General features: G+C 36.5%; 1 protein-coding gene across 1 annotated transcript in view; it reads right to left on the reverse strand.

The window, feature by feature from the left end:
- KLHL13 (kelch like family member 13) overlaps positions 1 to 26671 on the reverse strand; it is a 191964-nt gene that overhangs the window by 96909 nt on the left and 68384 nt on the right. Inside the window, exon 2 of the mRNA XM_065900574.1 lies at positions 15128 to 15201. Coding sequence (XP_065756646.1) covers positions 15128 to 15177 — 50 coding nt within the window. The 5' untranslated portion in view covers positions 15178 to 15201. The remainder of the gene's footprint in view (positions 1 to 15127; positions 15202 to 26671) is intronic.

The raw sequence follows: 26671 nt of genomic DNA on the forward strand, positions 1-26671 counted from the left end.
TGTGGAATCTAAAAAATAATACAGAATCAGACTCACAGACATAGAAAACAAACTTATGCTTACCAAAGGGGAAAGGAAGCGGGGAGGGATAAATCAGGAGTATGGAATTAACAGATACAAACTAGTATACATAAAATAGATAAGCAACAAAGATTTACTGTATAGCACAGGAACTATAGTCAATGTCTTATAATAACCTATAATGGAAAATAATCTGAAAAGTATATATATCTATAACTGAATAACTTTGCTGTATACCTGAAACTAACAATACTGTAAATCAACTATACTTTAAGTAAAAATAAAAGTTTGATGAGGAACAAGATATTTATAGAGCCTCAAGGTACTCCCACTACCTGCCCAGAAACACTATTAATTAGAAGGGAGAGAAAAAGTAATTTTACAGTGGAGAAGCCTGACAGACAGCAGCTTAATCAAGTTAACATCACCAATACAGGACAAATTTAAATTACATGTCACCTGATAGGCTGCAATGAGAATACAGTATCATTTCTGTGCAATTCCTGCTAAAGAAGGAAAACCTGAATAGAATCATGACAAACCATTAGGACTAAGCCAAACTGAAGGACATTTTACAAAATAATTGGCCTTTAGTCCTCAAAAGTGCCAAGGTCATGAAGGTCAAGGAAAGACTGAGGAAGTGTTCCATACGAAGAAAACTGAAGCGATATTACAATTAAATGCCATGCATGATTCTGAACTGGAACTTTTTGCTATCAAGAACATTCTGGGAATAATTGGAAATATCTGAATGGGCCTTGATTAGAATGTGGCAATGGATTAATGTTAATTTCCTGATTTTGATGGTTGAATTGAGGTTATATAGGAGAATGTTCTCACTTTTAGAAGTCATACACTAGAGAATTTGGGGCTAATGGGCATTGTGTCAGCAAGTGACTCTAAAACGGTTCAAGAAAAAGAAGAGCTCTGTGTACTGATATTATAGTTTTTCTGTAAATTTGAGATTGTTTCAAAATAAAAAGTATTACAAATTGGAAAATGCTAGTATAAATTTTGGTACATGCATACACTAAAATAATATTTATAATGAGGTTAATGATAACAACTTTTTTTTTTTTTTTTTTAATTTATTTATTTTATTTATTTATTTTTGGCTGCGTTGGGTCCTTGCGGGCTTTCTCTAGTTGCAGTGAGCGGGGGCTACTCTTGGTTGCGGGTTTCTCGTTGCAGTGGCTTCTCTTGTTGCAGAGCATGGGCTCTAGGCACGTGGGCTTCAGTAGTTGTAGCACACTGGCTTAGTTGCTCCACGGTATGTGGGATCTTCCCGGACCAGGGCTCAAACCCATGTGCCCTACATTGGCAGGTGGATTCTTAACCACTGCGCCACCAGGGAAGTCCAATGATAACAACTTTAAGAGGAAATATTTTAGTGCTTATTATGTTCCAGACAGCATTTTATAAGCATATCACGTTGAGTGATGATGAAAAGGAATGAGGACACAGAATGATACTCTTGATATATTATGTGAAAAATACAAATTAATATCTATAATATGAGCCTATTTTTATAAAAATAATACATATACACACATTTTATATAAATACAGACCAATATATTAACCGAGTAGTTAAATAACTGAATGATATAAATTTTCTTTTCATAAAAGTACTTTCTAAGTTCTAAAAATAATGAGATATATTAATTTTGCAATACTATTTATTTTAAATTGTACCATTTAGAACAATATATAGTAGTAATATGGGGAAATGTTAAAACTGCATTATTAGAGAAAAACATGATATAAAGATATGTATAAGGTATGAGTCTAATTTTACTTTATTTAAAAAAGGGAGGCAAAAATGGCTGAGTGAAATATATTTAGATGTTAAAAGAGTAGTTAAATCTGAATAATGACACTAGAAATTATTTTTTATTTATACATTTCTGTATTTTCGACTATACGTTGATTAATTTTATTTTAAAAATGTTATTTTCTTCATTAGGTGATTATTAAGTAGATTATTAACAATATGGAAAGTGTTAATGGCATCACTTTGTAAAATACAAAATTGTACATACATGATGACCATGTAAAATGTATGCATGGAAAAACAGTTGACAGGATGTACGGCAACACAATAACTGGTTTACCTTAGATAAGGTGAAATCATGTGTGATTTATTTTGTTTTCTGCATTTTCCAAAACTTCTGTAATTTTCATATATGTATACATATTATTTCATCTGTAATGTGTAAAAATTCTCTTAATAAGGGAAGGAAGGGAATTCCCTGGCGGTCCAGTGGTTAGGACGTGGTGCTTTCACTGCTGAGGGCCCAGGTTCAATCCCTTGTCAGGGAGCTAAATCCTGCAAGCTGCGTGGCATGGCCAAATAAATAAATAAATAAAATATATTTTTTTTAAGAAAAGGGAAGGAAAGCACATGAGGGGCACTGGAATAAGAATTTGTGATAAATGTTTTATAAAATAATTCTTAAAACTGAAAAAGAGCCATTATCTTAACACTCTCAGAAGGCAAACACACAGCATGGTAGTGTAGACGTGGATACTGAGTGTGGTGATCAAGGCGATGGCCTAATCCCCAGTACACTGCCTAATCCCCAAGACCTGTGAATATGTTACTTGACATGGCAAAAAAGACTTTGCAGATGTGATTAAACTGAGGGCTATGAAATGGGGGGATTATACTGGATTATTCAAGTTGGTTCAATATAATCATAAGCATTCTTAAAAATTGGAAGAAGGAAGCAGAAGAGGTCCAAGTGATGAGATGTGAAATGAATTCAACCCACTGTTGCTGGGTTTAAAGATGGATGAAGAGAGCAAAGGAGTGCAGGCAGCCTCTGAAAGCTGAGAAAGGTAAGGAAGCAGATTCTCCCTGCGTACTCCAAAAGGAACGCAGTCCTGCCTATACCTTGAATTTAGCCCCATGACCTCCAGAACTGCAAGATAATAAATCTGTGTTGTTTTAAGCACTGAGATTCTGGTTATTTGTTACAGCAGCAAGAGGAAACTAATACATGGGGCTATAGACAGCTGGAAAGAAGTGGATGATTTTAGCAATCTGTTTTAGGGGGAACAAAATGACTGAGGCAGGAGAATGAGTTGAAATTGAATTAACAACGTTGTTAACAGCAAGAGCTGTGTCTGGACGCAGACGTGTCATTAAATATGTTTATGGCCAAATACTACGCTAGAATAGTGCTCATAGTAACGTTTAGGACACTGACTGGGTTACGTTTCGATCTATTTTTATCTACCTCCCTACTTGCCACTGATTATTAGATTAAGACTTATTCCCTTATTGTAATTAATGTAAGCATTAATTCCCTTATCAATACTTATCCATCCCACAGAAAAGAAACTACTTGAACTATTTAGCCAAAAGTGTTTTACACATGTAAATAATGATAGACTATATACCAATTTAACTGTAAATACAAAATTTATGCACCATACAATACCGAAAATCTGACAGAAAACGTTTAATTATAGAAACTACTTTTTTTGCTTTAAATGTGCAAAATGTAGGTTTCTGAGGTAAAAATGACACTTTATGTCAGAAAACCTGGGTACTCGTGTCTTGGGTCTTTCCCTTGCTATGCGAACTTGGAAAAGTTCTCTCACCTTTGCATATCAGATTCCCTTTCGTTTTATATTTAAGAGGGTTGTACAACATCTCTACAATCTTTTTCTATCTCTAAAGAAATGCAGTCTCTTTTTTGTGGAGCCACAACTATTCTTAGAAAAACAAATAGCCTTAACTCTGTTTTCAACTCCTTTCAAAAATCAACTTGACCTGCTGGAGGGTCTACCTTCCAGGGAGAACAAAGTAATTCAAGCATATCATCTCATTAATTTTCAAGACAGGAGAAAGAAAATATTTCTGTTTGGAAAAAAAGGAGAAAGAAAAAGAAAGAAATCGATAGCATATTAAATAAATTGCCACTGTTATGTTGGCAGAGCCAGGACCAGAAAACAGAGTTTTTCAAACTCAGGGCTGCACTCTGCCTTTTCAACAGAAGGGTCTATCAGGTAATGAACTACCCTTAAAGGGAATGGGTAGGAGTATGGGATCAAAAGCTAGTATTTATGTACTTTCCCCTTCATGCCACATGGTCAATGGATAAATGTAACGTGAAGGGGCAGACTGTAGGGTCTGGAGATCAAATAGCTATTCTCTCCCTAGAGGCCTTATTGGTTTTAGCACTGCCTCAGGGAACCTAGAGAGAAAAGTATGTTCTAGCCAGCTCTGGACAATGGCTGATCTCAGACAAGCTCAGGCGAAGTTACATAATACTATTTTCAATAATGTGCCAGGAAAAATAAAGGACACTGTCTATATCTAGGCACAGCTCCTGTCAAAAACAAGTTTAATTCAAATTCACTCTGCTGCCTCTGTTATTTTGTTTCCCGAAAAGGAGATTGCTAAAATCACCAGAGGATTTCTTTCTAGCTATCTGGAGCTCGTATCTATGTCAGCTATGCCATGCTGTGCTGGTAAAGGAAAACGTCTCCACCTTTGGAAGAATTTATTGCATTATCTACCCGGTAAGGGTACGAAGTAAGGGAGGAGGACACGTTCCCTTTCCCTCAATGGCAGATTAGGGCCTTGGGCTCTCAGAGGAGACCCATAATAGGGCTGCCTGAGGGTCACAAAGCTTGGGATTGCCATAGCTAAAACCCAAAGCCAGGCACAGAAACTACAATCCAAAGGAAGAGTAGAGCTTCCTTCCAGGAAAAAGAAAAGGTATTACTCTTTCTCTATTCATTTTAATCTAAAATGAAGCAATGGCAGAAAGAAAAGTATTGGGAGACAGGAAGTCAAAATATCACACAACACTGATAACCAAAAGGAAAACTTTGTTGTCTGACTGTATATTTTTAAAAAGCACCCACATCGCTAAGGCTGTGAATTATTTCATGGGTCCACGTTCCTAGTCCCATGTAACCCATGACCCAACTGTGGTTCAGGAGCCTTTGGAAATGTTACATAATCTTTCAACACTTTCCACGCAACTGCATTTGTTGGGAAGATGAAAAGGGGGAAAAACTGAAGGATTGGAAAAGGAGAGAAGAGAAAACTTTTTAAAGAAAAACTTACTTTTATCAGTTTCCAGGTTCCCAATTCATTGATAGCACTTAACCTATTAATGGTATGCACTTCCAGAATACAGCAGAAATGCCTTGGCCTTAGGGTCAACATCATGGGTGGTAGGTAAAAAGTCCTAAGAGAGTTCACAACCCAGGGAAGGAGACAGACAGGTATATGGTTAAATGCACAGACTGAGCTGAACTCCCTGGGTGTGAGCCCTGCATCCATGCTTATTAGCTCTGTGACCCTGGACAACTTACTTAAACTTTTCTGTGCCTCGATATACTCACTTGTAGAATGAGAATAATGATAGCACCTTCTTCATGGGGTTATTATGAGAATAAGATAAATTTGGAATAAGGAATATAGAATTATATATATGTGTGTGTGTGTATATGAGTTCGAACCGGGCACAAAGTAAATGCTATATGTGTCAGCTATTATAATGACTATTCAAACACAACTAGCACTACTATTGGGACTTTGATCACCACTACCACCACCATTGAAATAAGGGTTGATACTATGGGAGCCATAAGAAAAGAATACATAATTCTGTTTGGAAGAGGAATGGGGTACATGTCAGTGAAAGTATCACAGAGGAGTTAATAATACCTTTGTTGGGTCTTGAAGGATAAACAGGAGTTGGTTAGGCCAACAACCAGGGAGAAGGCGTACCAGCAAGAGGGATGGAAACAGGAGGAAACATATCACCTCCCAATTTTGAGGGAGGGCAACACGTGCTCTAGGCAGGAGATGAGGCTAGGCAGGCAGAGAGGAGCCAGTGAAGAAATCTAAACAAGGAAGCGATATGAACATACATCTTTACATTCCAGAAAGATCATTATGGCTGTAACGGGAGGGATGGACTGGAGAGGGAGAAGGAGGTGGGAGGTAAAAGAGGTTTAAGACTGGAGGCTAAAAATCAGTTTAGAAGGATATTATAAAGATCTAGGTGACAAACTATGTGGGTCTGAAATAAGAAGGAGGTAATAAGAATAAAGCAGCAGAGGCAGTGGATTGGAGAAATAATTAGGAAAGAGAAATGGGACTTGGTGACTGACTGAATATGGGGAATGAGAAAGAAAGAAGAGTCCTGGATGATGGCCAACTTTCTGAGTGAATGGCAGTGTCACTAAGCAAGGCCAAGACCACAGATGAGGAGGCAGGTTCTGGGGACAGAGATGAGACAGGTTTGGACCCATCGTGTTTACAATACCAGGCAATGGTATTATTGAAATAAGAGTTGATTTATTCAATGTTGAATAAACACTTGTACTTATGAGTTTTAAAATATTAACAGTGCTTTCAGTGCAGTAGAATTATACTTTTCCATATTTTTCCAAATACTTCACAGTGAGCATAAATTACACAATTGGGTAAGGAAAACTTTAAGATGAATACATGAGTGTCTAAATTTAAATAACAAATAGCTAATAGCCTCTGATCCCGCCACCCCCAACTTACCGCTAAATATCTAACAGACACAAAAAGTGAGAAAATACAGCACAGGTATGGGAACAGACCTGGCAAAGGTGCTGTTCCCTTCCACTGTCCACCCCTGATACCTCTCTTGTGTTCATATCAAGTCAGAAATTACAAATATTGCTATATACTGGGAAACCTGTGTGCCAGACTCCGGATATATGGTATATTCATTTATTACTGCTGTGACAACTACAATCTTAACAGCTTTAAACAACACAAATAGACTATCTTAATGTTTTAGAGGTCAGAAGTCTAGAATCAAGGTATTGGCAGGGCTTGAGGGGAGAATTTGTTTCTTTGTCTTTTCCAGCTTCTAGAGGCCACCTGCATTCTACGGCTTATGACACCTTCCTCCATCTTCAAACAGCATGGCTCCAAACTCTCCTTCCATCATCACATCTCCTTTTCTGACTCTGAATCCACCTGCATCCCTTTTATGAGGACCCTTGTGATTACACTGGGCTCTCCTGGATAATCCAGGCTAATTTCCCCACCTCAAGGTCCTTAACTTAATCACATCTGCAAAGTCTGCTTTTGCCACATACAGTATCAGTCACAGGTTCTGCAGACTAATATGTAGACATCCTTGGAGGGCCACTGTTAGGTCTACCACAGGTAGTATTTTCCACATTTCTTCACTATAATGGTACTATTTTTTCCTTTCCATACTCTTTCCTTTGGAAAGCAAACCATTAAGTCCACACTCAAGGCGGGAGATAGATGAAGTTCCATCTGTTGAATGGGGGAAATATATACATACAAACACACACATTCGTACATATATAAAATTCGGAATTGTTCTGCAAGGAAGAATTGTCTCTTCTCCCTCGTCTATTTATTTCAATCATTTATTTCTGTCAGTATTGGCTCATGGGTAAAACTCTGAGGAAGGGGTTGGATTACCCAAGTACCCAAGAGCACATACAGGGGCAATGGTCAATTCATTCAGTAGGCAAATACCTACTGAGCAACTAATATGTACAAGACATGGTGGTAGGTGCTAAAATTAAAGTACACACTGCTATATTTAAAACAGATAACCAACAAAGACCTACTACATAGCACAGGAAACAGTGCTCAATATTCTGTAATAATCTAAATGGGAAAAGAATTTGAAAAAGAAAAGATACATGTATATGTACAACTGAATCACTTTGCTGTACACCTGAAACTAACACAACATTGTTAACCAGCTCCACTCCAATATAAAATAAAAATTAAAAAAATAAAATAAAATAAACAAGGTCAGGAATCTTGGCTGGGGAAAAAGATAATCAAGACAGACAAGATCCCTGACCTCCTAAAGCTTCTATTTTAGCAAAAAGGGATAGATAATAAACAAAGAAGGAAAATATCTAATAGTGGTAGTGACGAGTCATGCAGAGAATGAAACTGGGGGGGGTGTGTGACACTAAACAATCGACCACTTTAGAGTGGGTGGTCAAAGAAAACCTTTAAGTGGACATTTAAGTGGAGATCTGAAAAGAAGAACCAGCCACACAAAGACCATGGGGAAGAACGTTTCAGACAAAGGGAACAGCCAGTACAAAGGCCATTCAAGGAATCTTTCTCCCTTTGAGAATAAACAAACAGAAAAACAACTAGCATGGGAGCAATGAAAATGTATTGAAAAACAAGGACAAGGAGACTTGTCATTATAAAGACTCAGAGAAAGAGCAGAACTCTGCAAATGCTTTCATATAGGAGTCAGAAAACAATGTTGAAAGCCTTTGGCACATTCAGGAGAACGCGAAAACATGGCCTCAGTAAAGCAGGAAGAGGAAACCAAATAAGATAACATGATCAGATGAGGAAAGCAATAAATTGTATTTGCCAACTACCAGGAAACTAAACCAGAGTCACAACCAAAATGTATATCAGAGGGAGTAAAGAGAGAGTCTGATACAGTATAAAATAAATTCATTAAGTAAAAGGAAAAAAGATAACAAATATTAAAGTGAGGAGAGAAAATATGATAGATATGGAAGACACTAAAACAAATAACACCCCAAAAGTGGATCCAACCTAAATATTTAAGAAATCATTTATACCATGAAAGAGTTTATACTTTGCAGCTATTATATCTACTACAAGTTTTTATTAACATGTGAAAATGTTCATGATACAACTAAGAAAAACAGCATGATACAGACATGATATACAGTATAATAAAACAGTAAGTGCTTCCATTTATTGAGAATTTATCATGTACCAGGAATGTGACTACCTTATAAAATTTTATTTTATTCTCAGAACAATCCCAAACAATGATACTCTTTTATTTTATAGATGAGGAAACAGACTCAGAGAGGTTAAGAAACTTTCCAAAGTTCACACAGCTAGCAAGAAGCAAAGCTTGATCTGAACCTGTATTTGGAAGACTTCAAAGCCTCTGCTCTTAAGTACAACACTAGAATCATATCATGTTCAATAATTACAACTACAGTTACATTTCAAAATTCACCAAAAGACTAGAGTGAAAATGCATTAAGGGGTTAACAGAGTTACTTTCGGTGATTATTTTCCCTGCATATCTGTATATAATTTGTTATTTTTAAGTGTTCTATAATAAATATGTATTACTTGTAAAGTCAAAACAAATAAACAAACTGGTAGAGAGAGGAATACAGCACTTTTTAGTTGGGGACTCATGAAAAAGATTTAAATGTTAAATACATAGAAATGTTAAGGTCTTCACATACAGTTTGGGATTCAACTAATGGCTGTAGATGAGATGTCCCAGAAAGAATGTGTAGAACATGTACAGAATTATGAACAGGAACATTTAAGACACAGAAAGGGGAATCAGGGTAGTAATTCCTCTCCCCAGAAGCAGGAACACTTCTGGCCTGGAAAATTCTCTAGAAAGATCAAACAGGCAACATTACTAACAAGTTCACGTCCTTTGTATAAAGATATGCAACTATTCGGTAAGAGGAACAAATATGCTGATAAACGTGCACCTACAGCAATGTATTACGACAATTATAGTGGGTAACCAAAACCTACAGAATTTCTGGGCCAAAATAAAAGTCCGCTGTATAAAATTTAACTGGCCTCAGAAATTCGTGCATTACCCTCATATTACAATGCTTATGGGCATCTTCTAGCCTAAGATTTAACCTTATTATAATCACTGACTCAATTTAGCAAAGGTAAAACTAGATCTTCATAAATTTTTAATCTTGAAAGAGCATAAATAACCATACCTTCATGGAAGTTTATAAAGTCAAATTGTGAAAACAGTAATAAAAAGGACATCTTCAATGACCGACCATCCTCAAGGTTAATCAAAGATGTGTTTATTTATCACCTACTGTGTGCTTAGGTTTAAAGACATAATTCCAGACTTTTAAAACTAAGAGGAAGGTCGGGATCTTCCAATCCTTAAATGTTACAGATGAGGTCAGCTCTTGACAAACAGTAAAGGCTCAATATTTTAAAATATCAGATGACCAGATTGAAAGCCCTGTGTTCCCTTGGCATCATATACTATTAAGAAATGATTATATAGTAAGCCAGTAAAAACAGTCAGAGCTTATTCTTAGAATCTGTAGTAAATTTCATTAGTCTATTTTACAACTTAAAGATTGTTGTTTAATATTCAATTGCTTAACTATTAGTAAGAGTTGACTGTGGGAAACAAAACTAACCTGAACAGTTTAACCAAATGAAATCATCGGCAACAAATAATTATTGATAAATGTTATAACTTCTATAAATATTTAATGAATGCCTATTATGTACAAAATCCTGCATTATATGCAATGTGATATAAATATACATTAGATACAGGTAGTCACGCTCTGAAAGAGCTCTCTTAATGATGCTGTAAGGAAAGATGCTCAAATTAACTTCAATGCAGAGCCAAATGTGATAAAATTCACTACAGGGAAGAAAACCAGTTCAGAGGCAAAAGAGACCCTCCTGATCATCTGCTTGGATTGATCAGGGAAGGTGGATACATAGGGCACTGAATTTGATCTGGGTCTTGGAGAACAGGTAGGATTTCAATAGTCAGGGACAGGAAAGGGCAATCTGGACCACATTATCAGATAATCCACTTTAAAAGATCACGTTGACTGGAGTGTGAAGAATCTAGTTGAACGCCAAGTATTGTTAAAGTTACCCCTAAGTATTTCACAACTCCCTCCCCTCCCCTCTTCCTCATTTCCACTGCCATCACCTCTGTTCAGACTCTCCTCATTTCTTATTTTGACTACTACAATAGCCACCAAACTGGCAGGGGACCATGTATTATCATTCACTGCCATATCCCTAACACCGTGCACAGTAAGTGGTGCATAATATTTGTTAAAGGGATGAAAATCCAATTATACAGTGTTTGGCACTCTTTTTCCTTACTGCAAACATCAGACAATATTATATACTGTGTTTTAATTATCAAAGAGTACTTTTAGAAAACTGGAACACTGTTAGAGCTTCACACGTCACTGCAGAAATCCTTATTACAGCTAGGAACCCCATCAGTACACACCACCACCATAACACCAACTGGGTGACTCTTAACCAAATGTCTCCCTGACATTACTGTAATGTGTACATGAGGACGATGCTCACACTTGCTGTTTGCAACAAAGCAAGACACATATGGCTGACCTCTCCCTGTACTAAATGAATCACTGGAATAAAAGTCCTAATAGGGTAAAACATATGCTGAATGGTAGATTGCAAGACTAAAAGCATCTAAGACTAATAACAGGTTGATGCTATTCTGCACTGCTACCCTCCACCCTTAATTCTTTATCTTCCTACCTTGTTTACTAATTTTCGACGTTAACTTTCTGCAATAGAACAAAGATTCATCACTTTTAATATTCATCATCATATTTTAGCACCTGAAAATGTTTAGCACTTAGCAATTACACAATAAATGTTTGTTGAATTATAAATAGAAAAATTAGATTTTTTTGACCAGCAATTACTACATGTCTGACATTGTATTAAGCAATGGGGATACATTTCTTTCATATATTCATTATCTTGTTGAATAATCACCTTGACAAAATTTTCAATTTCCCATTAAATTCGTGTTAAATCTATATAACAATTTGGGAAGAGCTCTTTCCAAAATTTAGCCTTTTTTCTTTTTTGCGGTACGCGAGCCTCTCACTGTTGTGGCCTCTCCCGTTGCGGAGCACAGGCTCCGGACGCGCAGGCTCAGCGGCCATGGCTCACGGGCCCAGCCGCACCGCGGCATGTGGGATCTCCCCAGATCGGGACATGAACCTTCGTCCCTTGCATCGGCAGGCGGACTCTCAACCACTGTGCCACCAGGGAAGCCCCAAAATTTAGCCTTTTAATCGAGGACCATCGCATGTCTCTCCATTTTTAAAAAATATCTTCTTTCCTATCTCTCAGTTGAATTTTTAAATTTTCTTCATATAGGTCCTAGAAATTTTTGTTGGGGTTATTACTAAATATTTACATTTTATGGCTTTTGTAAATGGAATGTTTTCCATTATATATTTTAAATGACTATTTGTAATATAGATAAAAGGTACTGGTTTTTATTTTTATCTTATATCCAACTATATTTAGAACTTATATTAAAACTGTCAATTGAGAACTTGTTTTTATGTCTTAGCTTTTGCAGGCACATGAGTCTATCTTCTAAAACTTCATCATTTTTTTGTCTCCTCCTTCCTGTTAAGTATGCCTCTTTATTGACATTGGCCATAGTTTATAGATACATATTTTAATGTGGTGATTAGAGGGCATCTTTGTTTTGTTGCTGCTTAAGGAACAACTCTTACATTTATCATTAAGTGCGATGCTTGTTTCTTGGTTTCAGAGAGATAATTATTTTTCTTGTTAAGAGTGCAACTTTCTATCACTAATTCTTTATTCTTATGGGCAATGAATTTTTTTCAAACACCTTCAGCATTTACTGTACCTTTTATTTCTTATGAGATCTATTGACAGGATGCATCATATGAGTAGTTTTCATGGTATTAAGGAATCCACACTCTGGGGTAAAACTTTCCTAGTCACAAAGGGTTAATACTTGTCATACATGCCTAAATGTGTTTGGTTTGTATTTTATTTAGAATATGAAACTGATCCATAATTTGTGTATACAAACAGTTCATAAGTTCATTTATTTAAGTTTCTGGTCAAGAATGCACTTATGATGTGAGGGCTAAAACCATAAAACATCAGGAAGAAAGCCTGAAATTTGGGAGGGTAAAGATTTCTTAGAAAGATGCAAAAATTACTGAGCATAAAAGAAAAAAAGTGATAAATTGAACTTCATCAAAATGAAACAAAAATAAAACTGCTCACCAAAAGATACAAACAAGAAAATGGGATGGCCAGCTACAGATTGGAAGAAAATATTCATAAGACATACATCTAAATATCAAGAAAAAATTTAAAAACTCTTAAAACTCAAAGAGAAAAAAACCCCAATTTTTTAAATGGGCAAAAGATTTGAACAGATACTTCTAAAACACAAATAGTTAATAAACAAGTGAGGAAAAGGCAAAGTGAAAACCATAGTGGGAAACAACTATATACCCAAGAGAATAGCTAAAATTAAATACCAAGAGCTTGTGAGGATTCTCACTTACTACTGGTCAGAAAAGAAAATGGTAAAAAGTGCTTGGCAGTTTCTACGAATGTTAAATAAATTAAATAAATATATGTATACATCTCCTATGACCCACCAATTCTACTTCTAGGTATATATCCAAAGGAAATGAGTGTATATGGCCACAAAAAGATTTGTTAAAAAATGTCAACAACAGCTTAATTCATAATAGCCAAATAATGGGTATAACTTAAGTGACTCTCAACAAGAAATGGATAAACAAACTGTGGTATATTTAAACAATGGAACACTACAGAGCAATAAAAAAAGAAGAAACTACAGATACCTGCAAGGATGGTGGATTTCAAAAACATTATTTAGAACAACAGAAGCCATACACAAAAGAACACACAGTGTTTGACTCCATTTACATGAAGTTCAAGAACAAGCAACACTAACCCCAAATATGTAAGTCAGTAGGAAGGGAGGGGACATGAACTGGAAAGGGAAACGAGGGAATTCTCTGGAGGGATGGCCTTGTTTTCTATCTTGACCTGGGTTGTGGTTACCTGGATGACTGCATGTATAAAAATCAATATGTATATTTAAATGTTTGTGTATTTTACTATATGCAATTATATCTCAATAATAATAATGGAAACAAATTCAATTATGCTATAACCACCAGTTATCAACTTGAGCTTAGGAAATCCTGCCATCCGACTAGTTCCTCTTCCAAATGTGTGATACAGAATCCCTGCTTCAGCAGTGCTTGAACTCTACAGACTCAGTTTACCATTAGGTATTCGGCACAATGTCCCCCGTCCAACTGGCCCAGCAATCTACTCTTCTATCTTTTCACCCAACATGGCAACACGTGATTCCTGCTGTGATTTCCTGGCTCTCGGTATCTCTGAACAAGTCTACCTTACAGCCCCTTGCCCACATTCCAACAAGCAAGTACCTTTCATTCAATATTTCCTTGATGGGAATATTATGTACAATTCCTACCATGGTATCTTTCAAATAACAATAACGTTATATGTGTCCCCTTTATACTTCAGCCTTTCCCCCCTTTTCATATTCTTTTAAGACACACCTATTTTTAAAGTACTTTAGAATTTAGTAACACAAATATTGTATTTTCAAAATAGTTAAAATCCCACATTTATATTTCAACACAAGCACGGATATACCGTGAATTACTTGCCAAGCTCTCTCTCTCCACACAAACACACACCCAATAGACGCTTTTTTAATCCTCAAAACAATCTTGAGATATAGGTATTATTATTATCCCCAATTCACAGACGAGAAAGTTAAGGCCCAGGGCAATTAAAACACTTAACCAAGACTACACTAGTAACTGTCAGAACCATGATACAGACAACTCCAGCATATTATTTCAAATATTTCACCCAAACCATACAATTAAACTATTGGGAATAAGGGATACTCTTTCACTGCTGCAAAGTAAAGGCTATGTTTCTTTAAACCACGAATTTAAAATCCTAAATTGACAGAGGAAGCTCTCAACTTCTCAGAACTCCCTAAAAAAGTTTTAACTGGAATTTTAAATAACAGAAAGGTACACACAATCACAGGGCAATGCTATTTTAAAAAATACTTTGTTAAGACATCTATTCGTAAGCAACAGATACCAGTATTTATTCATTGGTATGCTTTAAAACTAAAAATTCAAATCAATAGCTCCACTGACTGAATTCCAGGTGTTCACAATGTACACCAATTTTGATTTCTGATTATATTTTCTATGTTTTTTATTAGCTCAGAACACACAGTTATTAACATGTTCTTCATTCCATTTCTTTGTCACCCAGGCATTCTTTTATTCACTCATATAGCAAATACTTTTATTTTATGCCAGGTATTCAACAAATATTTATTGAACACCAACTATGTTAGGTAAATAAATAAGCAGAAGAGACATTATATAACTTATAAGGTAAATTGCTTCCATAAATATACCGGTTACGGAGTATTGCAGCAACTGATTCCCCTCTATGCAGATGATCCATCACCTCTAAAAGTTGGAGAATGACCTGTTCAGGAGGAAAAGAAGTCAATATTTACTATGAAAATCAACACTAGAATTTTCACATTATGCTACCTTTGTAATATTTTACATATTTTGCGATAGGCAAAATGTATGTCCATGTACCTAATATCCATATTACAGCTTATGAAAATTAAGAAACTGAATCTGCAATAGCCCAAATACCTACGAAATTCAACACTGAAATCATTAAAGAGTACTGACTAATTTCATGTGAAATCATTAGCCAACAATGATCTATGGAAAAACCACCGTGTATACAGGAAGATGGATTAAATGAGTCAGAAGACCTGGGGTGTATGTGTGAAGTTGGGTGAGACAGAGAAGTTAAGAAGCGAAGAGTTACCAGCAGGACTTGAGGCCTGTGGGGCCCATATGCAGGGCCCACGATTTTCAAAGTGGTTGGTCAAAATTAAGGATAGAAAGATTGTTTAAAGATTTTTAAACCTTAAAGATATAAAATAGGTAATAGGGGTAGGAACATTGTTTTTACGGGAAAGGAGCAGGCGAGGTGGTAGTAAACTATAGTATATATTTGTTTTTAGTAATGTGGATGCTTTGCATTGGCAATAGGGAGTATATTTAATGTATTCTATTCATTTCAAATATATTGGGAAGCAAAAATGTATAATTTACATAAATGTTTCTTGTTAATAAAATCAATTTATTGCATTGGGAAGATAAAAAGGTATAGTATCCAGTTTAGTTTGTTCATATAATTGTTTGTTATAAAACTACTTGAAAACCTAAAATAATTAAGCTAGAGGAAAAAAGATTTTCTTCATTGTTCCCTGCCTTCACCTGCCCCTTAACTTAGGGGCAAAAGGAAAAGAAGTAGAAGGGGGAAAAGTACAGTTGACCATGAACAAAACAGGTTTGAACTGTGCAGGTCCACTTACATATTTTTCTCAATAAATATAGTACCTGCATTTCCATTTTACAAATCTTTAAATGAACTAAGTGTGGGGAAAAGCTTGTGTTCAATTAGAGATCATAATATGTGGAATCAAAAGAACTAGGGTTTCAGTCCTGATTCTATCCAATCTGTTTCAACTTTCTGCCCTTGGGTGCACCATTTATCAATTCTTTTTTTTTTTTAACAGCAGAGATAGCAGTACGAGGATTTTCAACTGTTTAGGGGTTGGCGCCCCTAACTCCTGGGTTGTTTCAGGGTCAACTGTACTCTGTTTCTTGGGTCTTCAAAACTCTAAAAAAGAAACAAATCAAATGACAACATAGCATTCATAATTATTTGCACAATCGCATTTCTCTGCTTATAGTCTCTGTTATTACAAGTAAAGAAACTGAGTAGCCTAAACAAAATAAATTTTTTAAGCATCTCAAAATCAACTGACTTTTGACTTACCTTTTCTAAAAGTGTTTAACCAGTGAGAGAATGCTGAGAGGTTGAGAAATTTTAATTTTGTTTAGGCTACATGATTTTTTAGAAGACGTGCCAAGAGAAAACCAGCTATATCTAGATTACTATCAGGAATCTGGGAATGTGAAAATAATTAATTCATGAAACTTTTTACCAACTACATCTAGGGTAGAACATACAGGTCCCAAAATTAGGTATGCAAACTTTCACTTAATCCCATCGTTTTAAGCAATCCACTTGCTGCACCTGGATCTCTGAGTCTAGGGCTCTCCTGTCAAATTCTCCACATAATAAACCTCTGGTCTCCAGAGGAGCAGAGATGGGGTGATGGTACAGGAGACTTCAGTGACTTATTTTAGACTTTCAAAGAACAGCCCATGCTTTCAATCTCATGGCTCATTCCTGCCTTCTACAGACCAGGTGCCTCCAAGTCTTGAAATATTAGGAATTCTATGGGAAGAATGAGTTGCTTTCTCTCGAAAGTTCACGTAGGGGAAGATATTGGAGTTGTAACTTCCTTTGCTCTAAGTAAAAAAATAGTTCCAACCTTACATCTGTCAGTGTTTCCATTCCTGTTCTCTTTGTCCTTTTGAATTCTTCCATTTCTTTACTCTCATTTTAATGGAGTTAGGAAGAGAGAGGAAGTAAGTGTATGTGATCAACTTATGCAAGATATAAATGAAACCAACCATTTTTAACCATGGAGTTTGTACGATCAAACATATGTAGTAGAAAATTAACACTGCCTGCAATGTGGTGGTGGACCAGAGAGAGAGACCAGAAGTATGGAGACCGATAAGAAACTACTTCCAAAATCAAGGCATGAAATGAGAGCACAGACAAGGACTATGAGGGCAGGCAGGAAGAACTAGGACTTATGACAGATCACTGACAGATTTTAAAGGGATAAGGGGACATAGCAAAGACAAAATCTATTTAAGTAACAAGGGGAAATGGTGATGATATCAAGTGAGGTAGGGTATAGAAAGAAGGAAAAACACTGAAAACAAAAACAACAATGGTTTGTATAGACATATAGAAGTAACCCAGGGCACAACATATAGTATCTAACAGAAAATTGGAAATATAGGTCTAGATTTAGGTTGGAAGTAGAAAGGAAAACACAGGAATATTTAGCCAGTTAAGTGATGAGACTGGGAAATATTACTCATGCCAGGAGAAAGTGCAAACTCAACGAACACTTTTGTGCAATAAACAGAGGAAGACAAGCTAGCAAAGAAAAGAGACAATAGGTAGGAGGGAAACTAAAAGAAGTGTGAAAAGAAGAAGGATAGTTCAGAAGAACAGTGGTTAGAGGGTATTCAACTGTTTCACGTTCTGCCCAAAGTAAGATACAGCTAAATGATTTGACAGCTATAAAGTCCACAATGACCTTTTTTCAAGAGGAGTTCGATGAGTGGGGAGAATCACACTGCAGTGGTTTGAAAAATAAAACAGAAATAAATAAATTCTTTTAATGACTTGTGAGGAACTTAAATACATCAGGGAATTACTCTACAGTGAAGGTGGTCCTCAAATGAGTAAGAGAAATAGAGATGATTAAATGACCGGGGGACAATCAGGTAGTCACTTAGAAAAATAAATAGGTTGTACACTGCTTCACTTCATACACTAAATAAAGTCCAGAAGGACCAAAGATTTAAAGGTAAAAATGGAAGCTTTGAAGCAGTACTAAATAAAACCCTAGTGAAATTATTTATAATGATTCAGTGGAGAAGGTATGCAGCACTCAGAACCCAGGAACCATAAAGGAAAAAACTGTTAAATCTGACTGTAGCAAAAAAATAGAACTCTGTACTTCAAAAATACCACAAAGTCAAATGGCATTTGGTAAAGCAGAAAAAATAATTCACAATAAGTGGTGCTGGGAAAACTGGACAGCTACATGTAAAAGAATGAAATTAGAGCACTCCCTAACACCATACACAAAAATAAACTCAAATTGGGGCTTCCCTGGTGGCGCAGTGGTTGAGAGTCCACCTGCCGATGCAGGGGACATGGGTTCGTGCCCCGGTCCGGGAAGATCCCACATGCAGCAGAGTGGCTGGGCCCGTGGGCCATGGCCGCTGAGCCTGCACGTCCAGAGCCTGTGCTCAGCAACGGGAGAGGCCACAGCAGGGAGAGGCCCGCATACAGCAAAATAAATAAATAAATAAATAAATAAATAAACTCAAAATGGATTAGAGACCTAAATGTAAGACAGGACACCATAAAACTCTTAGAGGGAAACATAGGAAGAACACTCTTTGGCATAAATCACAGCAAGATCTTTTTTGATCCACCTCCTAGAGTAATGGAAATAAAAACAAAAATAAACAGATGGGACCTAATGAAACTTAAAAGCTTTTGCACAGAAAAGGAAACTACAAAGAAGACAAAAAGACAACCCTCAGATGGGAGAAAATATTTGCAAACGAATCAACGGACAAAGGATTAAGCTCCAAAATATATAAACAGGTCATGCAGCTCAATATTAAAAAAACAAACAACCCAATCCAAAAATGGGCAGAAGACCTAAATAGACATTTCTCCAAAGAAGACATACAGATGGCCAAGAAGCACATGAAAAGCTGCTCAACATCACTAATTATTAGAGAAATGCAAATCAAAACTACAATGAGGTATCGCCTCACACCAGTTAGAATGGGCATCATCAGAAAATCTACAAACAACAAATGCTGGAGAGGGTATGGAGAAAAGGGAACCCTCTTAAACTGTTGGTGGGAATGTAAATTGATACAGCCACTATCGAGAACAGTATGGAGGTTCCTTAAAAAACTAAAAATAGAATTACCATATGACCTAGTAGTCCCACTCCTGGGCATATACCCAGAGAAAACCATAATTCAAAAAGACACATGCACCCCAATGTTCACTGCAGCACTATTTACAATAGCCAGGTCATGGAAGCAACCTAAATGCCCATCAACAGACGAATGGATAAAGACGACGTGGTACATATATACAATGGAATATTACTCAGCCATAAAAAGGAATGAAATTGCGTCATTTGTAGAGACGTGGACGGATCTAGAGACTGTCATACAGAGTGAAGTAAGTCAGAAAGAGAAAAACAAATATCGTATATTAACACATGTATGTGGAACCAAGAAAAATGGTACAGATGAACTGGTTTGCAGGGCAGAAATAGAGACACAGATATAGAGAACAAACGTATGGACACCAAGGGGAGAAAGCAGTGGGGGCGGGGGTGGGATGAATTGGGAGATTGGGATTGACATGTGTACACTGATGTCTGTCAAATGGATAACTAATAAGAACCTGCTGTATAAAAAAATAAAATTCAAAACAATTTTCACAATACACATAACAGACAACAGAGTTAATGATATTAATTTATACACACAAACACGAACACTTAATAAAACCAATAAAACACTATAGTAAAAGTGAGCAAATAATATAAACAGAAAGTGTACAGAAAATAAAAATCATTAATAAACAAATAATTGTAATTTAAAATGAGGCACTGTTTCCACCTATGAAATTTATACACACATACACACACAAATGAAGCCTGTTTATATTTTTGATTAGTGAGAGGGAATATGGGTTTTGAGGCGGGCAGGGAGAGATGTTCCATTTTCAGTCTATACTTTTCCGTTCAACTTATTTCAAAATAAAAACTAATAAGAATGTGGCAAAAAGAGTAAGAAGGAGTAGCCATGAGGTAGGAGGAAAACCAGGGAGATGTAGTCATCTGAAAGGTAAACTAAAGTGTTACATGAAGAAAGGGATAACCAAGTGCGTCAGATGCTGTTGAGAGGTTAAGTGAAGAATGGAGAAATAACAACTCGGTGTGGTAACCCAGAGGTCACTGGTCACCTTGATAAGAACTGTTTACATGGAATGGTGGTAAAAAGTTTCATTATTGTGGGTTCAAGAGAGAACAAAGAGAGGAAACAGGCACACATAACACTCACTTAGGAAGAGATATAAATACGTGGTAGAGGGTTTCCCTGGTGGCACAGTGGTTGAGAGTCCACCTGCCGATGCAGGGGACACGGGTTCGTGCCCTGGTCCGGGAAGATCCCACATGCCACGGAGCGGCTGGGTCCGTGAGCCATGGCCACTGAGCCTGTGAGTCCGGAGCCTGTGCTCTGCAATGGGAGAGGCCACAACAGTAAGAGGCCCATGTACCGCAAAAAAAAAAAAAAAAAAAAAGGTGGTAGATGGAGAGGGATATAGGATAGAAGTAGATAATGTTTTGTTTTACTTTTTTTTCATAACGGGAGATACTAGAGCAGGTAAATATGAAAAGCATTATGCTAAAAAACTCCTAGAGGAAAACAGAGGCAGGACATTCTTTGACATAAATCATAGCAAGATCTTTTTGGATCTGTCTCCTAGACTAATGCAAATAAAATCAAAAATAAACAAATGGGACCTAATTAAACTCAAAAGCTTTTGCACAGCAAAGGAAACCATAAACAAAACAAAAAGAAAACCTATAGAATGTGAGAAAATATTTGCAAATGATGCAAACAACGAGGGATTAATCTCCAAAATATACAAACATCTCATACAGTTCACTATCAAAAAACCACAAACAACTCAATCAAAAAATGGGAAGAAGATCTAAATAGACATTTCTCCAAAGAAGATATACAGATGGCCAAAAGGCACATGAAAAGATGCTCAACATCACTAATTATTAGAGAAATGCAAATCGAAACTACAGTGAGGTATCACCTCACACCAGTCAGAATGGCCATCATCAAAAGTCTACAAATAATAAATGCTGGAGATGGTGTGGAGAAAAGGGAACCCTTCTACACTGTTGGTGGGAACATTAAGTTGGTGCAGCCACTATGGAGAGCAGTATGGAGGTTCCTTAGAAAACTAAAAATAGAGCTAACATATGATCCTGCAATCCCACTCCTGGGCATATATCTAGAGAAAACCATAATACAAAAAGATACATGCACCCCAATGTTCAAAGCAGCACTATTTACAATAGCCAAGACATATGTGGAAGCAACCTAAATGTCCATCAACAGATGAACAGATAAAGACGTGATGTCTGTTTGTGTGTGTCTGTGTTTGTGTCTGTGTGTGTATACACACACACACACACACACACACATACACAGTGGAATACTACTCAGCCATAAAAAAGAATGAAATAATGTCATTTGCAGCAATATGGATGGACCTAGAGATTATCATACTAAGTGAAGTAAGCCAGACAAAGACAAATATCATGATATCACTTATGTGTGGAATCTAAAAAAAAAAATGATACAAATGAACTTATATACAAAACAAAAATAGACCCACAGACATAGAAAACAAATTTATGGTTACCAAAGGGGAAAGGGGAGGGAGGGATAAATTAGGAGTTTGGGGTTAGCAGATACACACTACCATATGTAAAATAGATAACCAACAAGGTCCTACTGTATCGCACCAGAAACTATAGTCAATATTTTGTAATAAGCTATAAGGGGAAAGAATCTGAAAAATAATATATACATATGTGTGTGTGCGTGTGTGTATATGTATAACTGAATCACTTTGCTGTACACTTGAAACTAACATAACAATGTGAGTCAACTATACTTCAGTAAAAAAAAATGTGAACTAAAAGTAGTACGACACTATGGAATAAATTTCAAAAGCACATAGGATAATACCAGATTGATATACGGACACATACGTACATATGTAGGAAAAGCATAAAAATATTCATAGGAACGATGAGAAAATTTGGCATAGAGGAAGGGAGAGGAATGCAACTGGGGAGAGATACGCCAAGGAGCTGCGCCTGTATCTAGCATTTTGCTAAGGATCTGAAACAAAAATGGCAAAATGTTAAGGTATTACATAGCTAAATGGGGGTTATATGAGTGTTTGTTATATTGGTCTCTGTACTTTTCCCTATGCTTGAAATATTTTAATAAAAAAGAAGTAAAAATGTACAATATATTATCTCTGCCCTAAAGTAGGGACTGTGTAGATAAAGCAGATAAGACAAACGCCAGCATTTAAGAAAAGAAAAAGAAAGGACAAATATATACCCAGACACACCATGTAATTAAAAAGACACAGTTCTCCATGGCCATAAATACTCTGATGAATAAAAGGGAAACTAGTCGTTACTCAGAGCACACACCTGACAAAGACCTAATTGTCGCTTTGCCTTTAAAATATTCTACTTAGATCACAAGAAATAAAACTGACAAGACTGTTTCTGATGGCTGAGATATCTTGCCTAAGTTCAACCAATTTTACTCTTAAGAATTTTTAAGTAATTCACAAACCTAGTAATTCTCAATCACCTGTCATATAGTTAGATAATATTTCAAATAGAGATTCTAGTTTATGACTTAGCATTTAATTAAAACCCACAGTCTCACTTTCCTACCCTAAGAACCAACAGCCTTAAAAATAATGAGATTCAAAAATAAAAAAATAAAAAATAATGAGATTCGAGATATACCTAACCAATTTCACACCATGTAAGGAAAGCCCTGCTTATGAACTAAGTCGAAGTTATATAAAAGAAATTTTAAGTGTTTCTATAATCATTTGTCTTCAACTAAAATTCTGATAAACACAGAAAATAAAAGCTGACAGAAAATATCAGTGAAAAGTGCTAAACACTACAAAATCGAAAAACTGCAAAATGTAGAAAAATTGTACATAATCGCCTTTCACTAAATCAAGTTATATGTAGCTGCATCACGAAAAAATCAAAATCATTTTGAAATTGCAAAACGTGGAATTTAAGAAACAGGCATAGTTCGCTATATAAAAGTTAATCTTTTAAATGTCATAGACTATCGAATCATTCAGTTTTCACACATGACAGACACCATGCTCCCCTCCCACCTGTGGTACTGAGAGGTCCTACCCTAAAACAATCGAGCATCAGATTTGAGCTGGGTGGTGATTTTCCCTAGAGAAAATCTAAAACCAGCTAGGACTATGTAGAATGTTCCCACATATGCACCCTTAACAAAATGTGCAATGCTATGAAGGATAACAGTTCCACCGTATAAACGGTTGCAGTGACAGCTGATTTCAGAACACACCTTTTATGTAAGAGATCAGCCTGCCTGGCTTCCTCTGACCAAATAGACTGGATCCCTATGTTCCATAAGTTTCTTCCTGCCCCAGGCTGTATGCCAAGGTGACTGACCCACTCTTCTCCATAATTTCACTTTTCTTTCTACAGACATGGGGGAAACCTGCCCCATGTGGTCACTACCATCTTGCTATTTATTGATACAGGTATACACCATACACCCACACCATGCAGTTCCACTGATTTTTGCGATAATACTACTCCTTCCTTCTTTGATATGATCCACTGGAAGTCCCTTTTCATGTTGACACTCATAACAGGCTTTAGGAATGCCTTTCGGATATACTGTTGGCTAATGCTGTCATTCGCCTTTTTTTTTTTTTTTTTTAACATCTTTATTGGGGTATAATTGCTTTACAATGGTGTGTTAGTTTCTGCTTTATAACAAAATGAATCAGCTATACATATACATATGTTCCCATATGTCTTCCCTCTTGCGTCTCCCTCCCTCCCACTCTCCCCATCCCACCACTCCAGGCTGTCACAAAGCACCGAGCTAATATCCCTGTGCCTTGCGGCTGCTTCCCCCAGCTATCTACCTTACTACGTTTGTTAGTGTGTATATGTCCATGACACTCTCTCGCCTTGTCAAAACTCACCCTTCCCCCTCCCCATATCCTCAAGTCTGTTCTCCAGTAGGTCTGCGTCTTTATTCCTGTCTTATCCCTAGGTTCTTCATGACATTATTTTCCCTTAAATTCCATATACATGTGTTAGCATACGGTATTTGTCTTTTTCTTTCTGACTTACTTCACTCTGTATGACAGACTCTAGGTCTATCCATCTCATTACAAATAGCTCAATTTCATTTCTTTTTAAGGCTGAGTAATACTCCATTGTGTATATGTGCCACATCTTCTTTATCCATTCATCCGATGATGGGCGCTTAGGTTGCTTCCATGTCCTGGCTATTGTAAATAGAGCTGCAATGAACATTTTGGTACATGACTCTTTTTGAATTTTGGTTTTCTCAGGGTATATGCCCAGTAGTGGGATTGCTGGGTCATATGGTAATTCTATTTGTAGTTTTTTAAGGAACCTCCATACTGTTCTCCATAGTGGCTGAACCAATTCACATTCCCACCAGCAGTGCAAGAGTGTCCCCTTTTCTCCACACCCTCTCCAGCATTTATTGTTTCTAGATTTTTTTGATGATGGCCATTCTGACTGGTGTGAGATGATATCTCATTGTAGTTTTGATTTGCATTTCTCTAATGATTAATGATGTTGAAAATTCTTTCATGTGTTTGTTGGCATTCTGTATATCTTCTTTGGAGAAATGTCTATTTAGGTCTTCTGCCCATTTTTGGATGGGGTTGTTTGTTTTTTTGTTATTGAGCTGCATGAGCTGCTTGTAAATTTTGGAGATTAATCCTTTGTCAGTTGCTTCATTTGCAAATGTTTTCTCCCATTCTGAGGGTTGTCTTTTGGTCTTGATTATGGTTTCCTTTGCTGTGCAAAAGCTTTGAAGTTTCATTAGGTCCCATTTGTTTATTTTTGTTTTTATTTCCATTACTCTAGAAGGTGGGTCAGAAAGGATCTTGCTGTGATTTATGTCATAGAGTGTTCTTCCTATGTTTTCCTCTAAGAGTTTGATAGTTTCTGGCCTTACATTTAGGTCTTTAATCCATTTTGAGCTTATTTTTGTGTATGGTGTTAGGGAGTGATCTAATCTCATACTTTGACATGTACCTGTCCAGTTTTCCCAGCACCACTTATTGAAGAAGCTGTCCTTTCTCCACTGTACATTCCTGCCTCCTTTATCAAAGATAAGGTGACCATATGTGTGTGGGTTTATCTCTGGGCTTTCTATCCTGTTCCATTGATCTATCTTTCTGTTTTTATGCCAGTACCATACTGTCTTGATTACTGTAGCTTTGTAGTATAGTCTGAAGTCAGGGAGCCTGATTCCTCCAGCTCTGTTTATCGTTCTCAAGATTGCTTTGGCTATTCGGGGTCTTTTGTGTTTCCATACAAATTGTGAAATTTTTTGTTCTAGTTCTGTGAAAAATGCCAGTCATAGTTTGATAGGGATTGCATTGAATCTGTAGATTGCTTTGGGGAGTAGAGTCATTTTCACAATGTTGATTCTTCCAATCCAAGAACATGGTATATCTCTCCATCTATTTGTATCATCTTTAATTTCTTTCATCAGTGTCTTATAATTTTCTGCATACAGGTCTTTCGTCTCCTTAGGTAGCCTTATTCCTAGATATTTTATTCTTTTTGTTGCAATGGTAAATGGGAGTGTTTTCTTGATTTCACTTTCAGATTTTTCATCATTAGTATATAGGAATGCCAGAGATTTCTTTGCATTAATTTTGTATCCTGCTACTTTACCAAATTCATTGATTAGCTCCAGTAGTTTTCTGGTAGCATCTTTAGGATTCTCTATGTATAGTATCATGTCATCTGCAAACAGTGACAGCTTTACTTCTTCTTTTCCGATTTGGATTCCTTTTATTTCCTTTTCTTCTCTGATTGCTGTGGCTAAAACTTGCAAAACTATGTTGAATAAGAGTGGTGAGAGTGGGCAACCTTGTCTTGTTCCTGATCTTAGTGGAAATGCTTTCAGTTTTTCACCGTTGAGGATGATGTTTGCTGTGGGCTTGTCATATATGGCCTTTATTATGTTGAGGCAAGTTCCCTCTATGCCTACTTTCTGGAGGGTTTTTATCATAAATGGGTGTTGAATTTTGTCGAAAGCTTTCTCTGCATCTATTGAGATGATCATATGGTTTTTCTCCTTCAATTTGTTAATATGGTTTATCACATTGATAGATTTGCGTATATTGAAGAATCCTTGCATTCCTGGAATAAACCCCACTTTATCATGGTGTATGATCCTTTTAATGTGCTGTTGGATTCTGTTTGCTAGTATTTTGTTGAGGATTTTTGCATCTATGTTCATCAGTGTTATTGGCCTGTCCATTGATGAAAGTG

The sequence above is a fragment of the Phocoena phocoena genome, chromosome X (assembly GCF_963924675.1).
Source record: "Phocoena phocoena chromosome X, mPhoPho1.1, whole genome shotgun sequence".
Lineage (NCBI taxonomy): Eukaryota > Metazoa > Chordata > Mammalia > Artiodactyla > Phocoenidae > Phocoena > Phocoena phocoena.